Here is a 10,190-nt window from a genome sequence, read left to right on the forward strand (position 1 = left end):
ACTGCTGCTTTGGGACCCAGGTGACACTTCTTGACACAGAGCTGGGGAGAAGCACACTCTATCCATGTCTGCAGCATCCCTCTAGAACACTGGGGGCATCCGAGGAGGCAGCAGCCACGGATGCTTGAGGACTCCACAAGGACCATCTCCAGCAGAAGCTCTCCTTTCATGGGCCTCCATAAGCCCTGCACGGTGACTGCTGTGGATAGATGGATTTGTGACAACATTTGAGATGCCCCACTGGGAGCTCCCAGAAGTATCTGAGGGAAATATCGCGTGGAGTGCGGCTCAGTGTCATTGTAACTCATTGTTAAAGTAGCAACAAATCATTTATACCCTCGGCAGGTGAAAACTAAATACGCTAGAGATAGACATAAAACCATACTACACTGTTAACCATGGTTGCCTCTGGGTGCCAGTATTCTAGAGAATTCCTTTTCTTTATATTTTTGTGGAACTCTCCACATTTTCCACTACAAGCATTTGTGATTAGAAAAACAAAAGCTATGAATAAGGAATATCTCTTTCCTTCCCCTTCCGGGCCCAGTGGAAGCCTCTGCTGCCTAAGGCTGCTGTGGTTTCTTCCCCTGCTGAACACAGGCAGTGACTCTTGGGTGCAGATCCGTGTTTATTCATTGTTTAGGTACTTGTGCCAGCTCTGCAAGCTCCTTCAGGAGAAGGAACACATCTCCTTCTACTCAACCCTCCCCCATCACTCACTCTGCTTGCAGGAGCTACTTCTCAGAACCTGCCTGGCCTGCTTCCACCCTTGGCCTTCATACTCACTGTTCCATCTGCCGGCACCCCCTCCTCCCTGGTCCCCCCGAGACAGCTTGTGGGCTTCCTGATTCTCACCTTCAGTTTTGACTCAAATGTCTCAACAAGGCTTTCCCTGAGCAGGCCATTTAAAATTGCACACCCTCCCAGCACTCTTTCCCCCTCTCCTGCTTCATTTCTCCCTCCAACGTAGATCTCCATCTGACATGCTATGTAATGTGCTTCTTTATTATGTCTCCTCGCACCGATCTGTAAGCTCTAGACGACAAGGACTTTTGTCTGTATTGTTCTCTGCTGTAAGCTCACCACCAGGATGTATGCCTGGTATGTACAGAAGATAAGTGTTTGTTGAATGAGTGAATACGGTTTATAATAACACTAGTTACCATGTACCAGATCCTGTGCCAGGTGCTTAGTAATTCCCTCATTCCGTCGTCTTCACAGTGTTTTGAGGTACACAGCAATATCTCTGTTGGAAAGACGAGGAAACCAAAGCTCAGAGGGTTAGGGAACTCAGGTGGAGGCACACATTCTCCCATGGCAGAGTGGCATGGAACGCAGATCTGGCTGCTCCAGGGGCCAGGAGCTTTCCACTGTAGGAGACTCCTCTGTCCTCATGATGGTCTCTCACTGTGCTGACACCCCTCTGCGTCTTGGGCACCATTTATTTCCCCCACTGCAGGAACCACAGTGCTGGTGCCCTGAGCCAGCACTGCTCCAAGTGGGCTCCTCTCCCAGTTTGCATCCCTTCTGGTGACCCAACCCCTGCAATCAGAGAAGCCAAATTGTTCCTTCCCTGCCTCACTGCCTCTACTGTGGGCGCTCTAGGTTATGGTATAAATGAGCAGGCCCACAGGTTTTCTTTCTTTCTCCCGCAGCGCCATTCTCCCAAAGGGAGGTTGGTTGCTCCCTGAGAAACTTCTGCAGACCGGCAAGGTGGAATTACAGCAAGAACCCAGGAGATTCGGGTTCATGTTCAGGATCTGCGGCTCACTAGCTATGCCATGACTTTGGGCAAGTCTTTTAACTTGTGCATTGACACAATGAAAGGAATTCTTCTTTCTTTGTGGTTTGCCTACGGTACTGTGATGATGGCAAATGGAGAATCTGTCTCATGGGGGTGTTGTGTAGTTGCATGAGCCAATTTGATTACCATACTTAGCACCGTGTCTGACAGATAAGGCTTAATAATTGTTGGCTGATCTTGTCATCAGTCATGAGTAGCCCGGGAACTGGCAGGGTTTGCAGTCAGCTGGTAGGATGTGTTGTGGGTGTGGATTGTAGCTAAACACTAACTCCAATCACCCTCCAATCTAAACTTTCCTAGAGCTTCAGTCCTCAGAGTTTAGAATTCCTTGTTCAAGGTCACATAGTCACGACTTTTATAAGGCCTTGATTGGGACGCTTTTCAGAATACCTGACCTCTTTAGTCAGTACACTATATTTCTGCTGGGAGGTAATTGTTGCCATCTCTGCTGGGTTACACAATTTGAGGAATGATTTGCACAGGCATCAGTTGCCACCAAGACCAAGGCATGAGGCATAATTATCTCAGGTGGAAACTGTGATTGAGCCTGCGCACTGAGGCCTGGTTTGCAAGGGCTACAAATGAGCTACCACCTCCAGAGCGCTATGTGCCTGCCAGATGCTGGGGCTGTAATTAACCGGAGCCTGTTTGCAAACACCCATTCTCCAAGTTCCAGTGGGTCAAAAGTCCCGACTCTGGTGAATGTCAAGATCCCTGCAGAGGGACTTCCCTGGTGGCGCAGTGGTTAAGAATCCGTCTGCCAATGCAGGGGACACACGTTTGAGCCCTGGTCGGGAAGATCCCACATGCCTCAGAGCAGCTAAGCCCTTGTGCGACAACTACTGAGCCTGCGCTCTAGAGCCCACGAAACACAACTACCGAAGCCCGTGCGCCTAGAGCCCGTGCTCCGCAATGAGAAGCCACCTCAATGAGAAGCCCACGCACCGCAACAAAGAGTAGCCCCGGCTCGCCACAACTAGAGAAAGCCTGTGCGCAGCTACGAAGACCCAATGCAGCCAAAAAGAGAAAAAGAAAAATCCCTGCAGAGTCTGTGGCTGAACTGAGTGAGACCTTCCCATTGTCTAAGGCTTCATTTATAGTTTTCAAGGGAATTCCCTTTACTGGCTTTGCTACCTAGTTGTGGTATAGTACGTATGATTTGGAGTAATCCATCTGCCATCAGTCCCCCGACATCTCCTTGCTCTCCCACCCACATGGTTTCACCCATGAAGATCTAGTTCTGTTTGTGCCTGAAGGGGAAGGAGACCAGGGATCCAGGCCTTCCTTTTCTGTCATGTGAATGACCATAAGCAACAGGAGAATTCATCTCTTGCCCTCACCATGGCTAATGTCTGCTCTACACATGGGCCCAGAGGCCACACTTTCAGTACTTCTGAGAAGTTGATGATGGCATCTATGAAATGGGAGGTCTTTCATCCTGAGGCAAGGGTACAAGTTCTGCCAGCCTTTTGTACCATCTGGAAACAATGCTGGGAATCATATTTGCAGGTCCAGAAATGTTATTTGATTGTTCCATGGCATGAAAGACTTAATTTGAGGCTTAGTGGAGAGAGCAGACTAAAGAAGATTTAGGAAACATGGCCCACAAGGGCAAAAAGTGCTGAGTTTGAGTAAAAATACACATTCTACACGTAGTCAGCACTCTGACAACACGGGGAGTAGGCAGAGCTGCGACCAATGTTCACAGATAATTCTCCAACTTTATTTTACCCTCCCACAGGCCAGGGTCTTGTCATAATTACCTTGCTTATACAACCATTGTTTGCATCTCCAGAGAGACAGCCATGTTTGGAAGAAAGAACACGAGTCCCCAAGTCCGAAAGGAGTCCCAAGAAGAAGGAAATGTAAGATAGTGAAAAGTGTGGAGGTTTTTTTTTTTTTTTTTTTTTTTTTTTTTTGTGGTATGCAGGCCTCTCACTGCTGTGGCCTCTCCCGTTGCGGAGCACAGGCTCTGGACGCGCAGGCCCAGCGGCCATGGCTCACGGGCCCAGCCGCTCCGCAGCATGTGGGATCCTCCCGGACCGGGGCACGAACCCGCGTCCCCTGCATCGGCAGGCGGACTCCCAACCACTGCACCACCAGGGAAGCCCCAAAAGTGTGGGGTTTTGACTAAGTCAGACTTCAGTTCCAATCCTTGTTATATCATATACCATCTACGAGAACTTTACAGCTTCTCTGAGTTTCAGTGTGCATAGTTCAAGATGGTACAGATAATATCTATCCTGTTAGATTGTTATAAAAATCATTAAAACATATGTAAAGCATTGAAAATGCTGGCTTATATTACGTATTGAATAAATGGCAAGTATTAATATCTGTAAAATGGAGGTATTTTGTAATACCCACTTTGCAATACGGTTGTGAAAAGTAGGGGGGAAATGCTTTTGGCCTATAGCAGATGTTTAATAAATGGTAGTTGTTAGTCCTGTCTTGCTGTGAAATATATGTCTGACTTTCAGCAAAGTCACCTCTGCTGACAGTGAAATGGGAAGTATTTCTACTCTACTCACTCCCATAAGGACCACAGTGGCAACTGGCAATAATCACACATGCCTCACTTGATTTTTGGAGTTGTGATAAATAAAATCACATACAATATATTGGAAGCCAGACACAGGGAACAATGTACTAGAATGAAGCACATTGGGAGGCAAGGGACTTGGGTTCTAGTCTTGGTGCTGTCTTTTGCCAAGTGACTGTAAGCAAATCGCCAAGTAATCAGACCCTCAGGTGCACACACTGCTGACCTCTCAGCAGCTGTGAGAAAATGCAAATGTGAGAAATTATCACTATTGCTCCTTGAGGGTAAAGACGGTTTTCCCTTTTTAATCTTTGGAACCCAGCAAAGTCCTTGGCATATAGGGGGTGCTCAATACTTTTGTTTAATGAATTATAAATTGCCCAGAAATCACATTTTTAATCATCAGTGAACTTTTTTACCCATAAGCTTATATCCTTTGGTCTCACTGTGATTGGTTGGATCCCTGGGCCTGTGTCCCAAAGTATTTGTATTCCATGCTAACCTTAACATACTCAGATATGTTATTCAGACGCAACTGAAAGCACACACACCCACAAAACCAGCAGTAAAGAGAGAAGAAAGCAGCTCTTCTGTATATGGCAGCTGTAAGGGGACGGTTTCATAATCCTACACTCAGTTTTGGTTTGGTTACCACTCCTCTAGATTCCTTATTACTCTATGTACCCATTCTACAGAATTCATCCCCAGAGTGAAGGTGGTAGCCACTGCAGAGGCTCAAGCTGCTTTCGAAGATGACTCTTCATGGGTAGTTAAGAATGTGAAAGATGCCTTACAGTTCTCCTCCTAATGGGAGATGGCAGGTGGCAAGTGGCAAGCAGAAACATGGATGAGAGTGCTGGGCTTCCTGGTGCCAAGGGAGAGCCCTTGAAGACTTCCTGGCAGCAGAGAACATCACACGTGCCCTCCACACTACATACCGTTCCAGAATTGTTAAAGTATTTGGTCTCTGGGCTTCCCTGGTGGCGCAGTGGTTGAGAGTCCGCCTGCCAATGCAGGGGACATGGGTTCGAAGCGCTTTGGTAGAAGAGGAAAGCTTGTAGAGATTGAGAGAAGGGAAATGGAGAAGACCAAAATGCTAACAGTCACCGTCGTTACGTGTGCACTGTGATAAACTGCCCTGGCAAAGGTTGGATGTTTTCCAGATCTGCCATGTATCATGTCTTCCCATCTTACTGAGGAGCATCTATGATCTTAAGTAATTTTTTTTTTAAACATCTTTATTGGGGTATAATTGCTTTACAATGGTGTGTTAGTTTCTGCTTTATAACAAAGTGAATCAGTTATACATATACATATGTTCCCATATGTCTTCCCTCTTGCGTCTCCCTCCCTTAAGTAATTTTTAATACCATCTCCCACCCACAACTCTTCTTCCTTTTTTCCTTCCCCTCTTCTCCACCCACCCCATCGTTTCTCCCTCCCTACCCTGAAGTCCGACTAAAGGTAACCTCAGGCAAGCCTCACCCAATCACCCCAGCTGGGTTGGGTGTCCCTCTGTAGCCTTCAACTCATCGCACTGTAATTTCTGGTTTATTTATTTACTGTCCAGTTCTGAAAAGTAGGGCCTTTATCTTGTTCAGCATTTAATCCCCAAATACCCCCAACAGTGCATCACACAAAAGAAGATGCTTAACAAATGTTTATTAAGTGTACCAGGTTATACTTCTAATTTATTATATTTCCACCCCCACCCCCAGCTACTACAATAACTAAGCAAACAGAGTTAAATGTCAGTCTTATTTCTTTGCACGGTAGACAAAAACTGTTGGAAAGCTAGATACCAATCAGCTATATTTTTCCCTGGTACCAGATCATACTGGTGAGTTCCTTCAAACCATTTAAGTATAGCATTCAGTGCTGCATAATTTGTTCAAGATCACAGAATAAAATGTAAAGTTTTTCAATTAATTTTACAAAAGCAGCAAAACTCTACAACAAAATCCTACAGGAAAAAGTAGACCAATCTCATTTATAAACATGAATTTAAGTGTATTAAACGTAACAAAACTTACCAAGATACAAAACCTAAATCCTAGTTACACAAATACAACTGCTATAGAAATAACGACCTTCTCCCCACCTAGTCTACTTATGACTCAGACAGTAGCTTTTATACCCAACTTCCCCCCACCCCACCTCTGGCTGGCCCTCACCAGGGGTGGATGCCGGCCCCAGCATTAGCATTAGCCCTGGCCCTAGCCCTCACACTGCCCCTGTCAGCCTCGTCTGCCAGGGCCTCACGGTACTGCACTGGCCAGCGTTGGGGTTCTTTCTTATGGAGCTTGGCCACGAACCCCAGGACTTTCATCTTGCTGGTTTCCAGGTCGCTTCGGGGACCCCAAGAGAATTCACATGCCGGTGGATTGTGTGAGAAACAAGCTGGTAATTGAGGTATCTCAGCTGCATGAAATCTTCCATAATAAGCCTCCTCGGGCACCCAAAGAGGGGGTGATACTTTGAGGGACGCACCTCCAACCGACGCAGCATCTCCCAGACCTGTGCCTCCCTGGCGCTATTACCTTTCATGTAGATAAAGCCCAACATCATCATTAAAAGACCCAGTCTGAGGCCATCTCCTCCTCCTCCTCCTCAAGAGGTTTTAGTTTGTTGATCAGGATGTAAGTGTGGTGCTTGCGGTCAAGCTGTTTCAGCTTGAAACCAAAGACATACCGCAGATGCTCTGCGGCCCTTGCGATGATCTCAGGGAACAGATCCTTTAAGTCTCTGATAATGTATTTCACCATCTCGGAGAGGATGATAGGACTCTTCTTCCTGTCCTTCACCAGCAGAAACTGCACCAACTCGGCCACCGTCTGATCCGGACGGAGACGGGCCCTGCGCCGGGCCAAGGTTTTGGCTGCCAAAGCCCTTGCACCTTTCAGGGTGATGGAGGGCTCCGCAGCCTCCTCCTCCCTTACAGCACCAAGGTCCTCCTCGAGGCTCTCTTGCAGGAGGGGGCTCGGGGCCACCTCCTGCGAGGCGGTCAGGGCCTGGGTCTCACTGTCGTGGCCACCATCCACCTCCCCCTCCGCCCGAGGGATAGGGAGACAGACCCCCGCTCTCTGGTTTCTGCAACATGTTTTCGGGCAGGCAGGTGCAAAGCGCGTACACTGGCCGAGGGGTGTGCAAGCCGCTGCACAAACCCCGGCGGAGGGGTTGGACAGCGGCTGGGACGGCTGGAGTAGGACTAGGAGAGATGACAGAGGGGACTTAGTGGCTTCCGGGCTGCACCGCAGAGGGTTCGGGACGGCCGCAACGCCGCCGGCGCCAAAGAAGCGCGGCGAGGCCGCCGCGCAGCCTCAGTGCGCGCCGGCAAGCCGACTTGCCGGACCACTTCCGGCCAACTCAGCCAAGATGGCGGCCCCGAGGCCCCGCGAAGCCCCTCCTTTTACTGCTCCCGCTGGGGTGGGAGTGAGCCCAGCCTTCGCAGGATGCCAGGGCTGTGAAGGAGTGTGTCGCCAGCGCTGTTCTTTAGACTTGAAGGCTGGAGGGGGGTAACCAGGGCTTTTCTGAGGTTTCAGTGTACAGGGATGAAATAGGGATGGAGTTCCAGCCACGTACTTTCAGCAGGTGCTTATTTCTATGTGTGTATCTAAGATTCTGAGTAATTTACTGTAGCTTAGTGCGGAGTGAGTGCATGAAGGGGAAGGCTGAGATATAAGGCTGTGCGGGACAGTTAGTGATGGGCCTTGAACAGGATGCTACGGAGATTGAAATCTATTCTGAACACGATGGGAATTCATACTACAGGGGGATTTAAGCAAGGGAGTGTCCGGATCGGATCTGTGTCTTTCCAGTGTCTCTTGTGGCAGTGTGGAGGATGGACTGGGGTAGGGCTGACCAAAAGCTGGGGATCCAGCTTGGAGTATTGGTATTATAGTGCAGAATAGGAACGGAGGCTCGGCCTGTCTTGTTCATTGTTTTATCCTCAGTGCCCAGAACAGTGCCTGGCACATAGAGGCACTCCATAAATATTGTAAAATGGATGACGAGGGGGTAAGGATAGCAGATTCTGGGGGGGGGGGGGTCAAAGAAGATGATAAAAGATATACTGAGGTGCAGCTGGCAGAAATAGTAACTGATTGGAGGAAAGGGGAGTTTTGTTTTTCTTTTTACCTAATCAAACTTAACTAGTCCCATTACTTTTTGCTTACTCTACTCTGAGCTTTCTCCCACTACCAGTCTGTCTCTCTCCCTCTCTCCCTCCCTCTCCAACTCCTTCTCTTTCTCCTCCTCCTTCTTCTTCCTCTACTACCTCCTCCCCTCCCCTCCCCTCCCATCTCCTTTCCTCCTCTCTCCTCTCCCCCTCCCTTTTCTCTCCTCTCCTCTCCTCCCCTCTCCCCCTCCCTTCTCCCCCTCCCCTCTCCCTCTTCCCTCCTCTCCACTCCTCTCCTCTTCTCTCCCTCCTTTCAAGGCTCAGCTTAAATGTCACCTTTCCAAAGCCTTAGTCTCCATGCATGGAAGTTATTTACTGCCATTTCTGAATCACCATAGCAATTTGTATTTGTTTAACACCCACTTGTATAGACCTTCTTGTGCACTAGGCTCTGTTCTGTTGTTCAAATATTAATTTGTTTAATTCTCATTAAGGTAAGTACTATTATCACTATCCCCATTTTATAGATGTGTCTTTCCTATGGAATTTGCTATTTACTAGCTATGTAATCTTGGGCAAGTTACCTGAACTCTCCTTCCCTCGGTTGCCTTATGAGTGAAATGGGCGTAATAGTAGAGAGAACATTGTGGAGATCATGTGAAGTAATGCATGTAAACCATTTAGCACAGTGCTTGGCACGTGGTGTTCAATAATTGTTAGCTCTTATTTATTGCCTACTTTTAATGTGCTGATAATGTACTAATTTTTTACATGTATGAACTCATCTACTCATAACAGCCCTGCTAGATAAGTGGTATTATTATCCCCATTTTACAAGTGAAATAACACAAAAAGAGGCTAAGTAACTTCCCCAGCATCACGTGACTGAGCCACTATTTCAATCATATAGTATGACTCCAGAGACCATGCTCTTAACCACTGTATTAATAGATGTTAATTATTATCATTATTATTGATCATACTCTGTATAATAGTTATTTTTGTGCTTATTACCCTCCAAAACCAAACATCCTAAAAGCTAGGGCTATGTCCTTCACTCTTTTGAAGAGCCCCTCAGCGTCAGCACTCAGTGTGTAATTGTCACTGAACAAATGATGAAAGGCTTTACTTTTTTCCAGAGGAAATAGCATTTATGTTAAGTAAATATATGACAGTTAGACTTTTTTTTTTTGGCCACGGCACGCGGGATCTTTAGTTCCCTGACCGGAGATAGAACCCGTGCCCCCTGCAGTGGAAGCTAGGAGTCTTAACCACTGGATCACCAGGGAAGTCCCTAGACTTTTCTAGATGTAATCGTGAACTCTTCATTTTTAAAAACTTCTGAAAATATGTACCCATTTATACTTTATGACTTAGAGAAGCTGAAAGTGTGTGAATGAAGCAGGAGGATGTTTATTATAGTCTAACTTGAGGCTGTTATTGGTTTCTATTGTGTAGAATAGAAACAGAAGCATTTTATGTACAATATAATTTAGTCCTCACAAATCCCTATTAGGAAGGTATTATTATTCTCATTTTACAAATGGGAAAATAGTCCCTGAGAGGTTAAACCACCTGTCCCCAACCACCCATCTGTTAAGTGCTAGACTGGAAATGAGGACCTAGATCTGTCTATTCTGAAAACTGTACTCATGACCACCATGCTGGACTGCCTTGTTGTCAGTTTCTCCTGAAGGTAGAACCACTCCTACCTAAAGGGCATCACT

General features: G+C 47.1%; 1 protein-coding gene across 1 annotated transcript; it reads right to left on the reverse strand.

The window, feature by feature from the left end:
- Positions 1 to 5,991: 5,991 nt before the first annotated feature.
- On the reverse strand, positions 5,992 to 7,566 carry MAGEF1 (MAGE family member F1). The gene is given in 4 exon segments (XM_024768234.1): positions 5,992 to 6,734; positions 6,737 to 6,949; positions 6,952 to 7,414; positions 7,416 to 7,566. Coding segments are annotated over 4 exon segments (924 nt in total). The 5' UTR covers positions 7,446 to 7,566; the 3' UTR covers positions 5,992 to 6,516.
- Positions 7,567 to 10,190: the final 2,624 nt, after the last annotated feature.

Source organism: Neophocaena asiaeorientalis, unplaced genomic scaffold, assembly GCF_003031525.2.
Source record: "Neophocaena asiaeorientalis asiaeorientalis breed wild unplaced genomic scaffold, Neophocaena_asiaeorientalis_V1.1 scaffold225, whole genome shotgun sequence".
NCBI classification, from domain to species: Eukaryota; Metazoa; Chordata; class Mammalia; order Artiodactyla; family Phocoenidae; genus Neophocaena; species Neophocaena asiaeorientalis.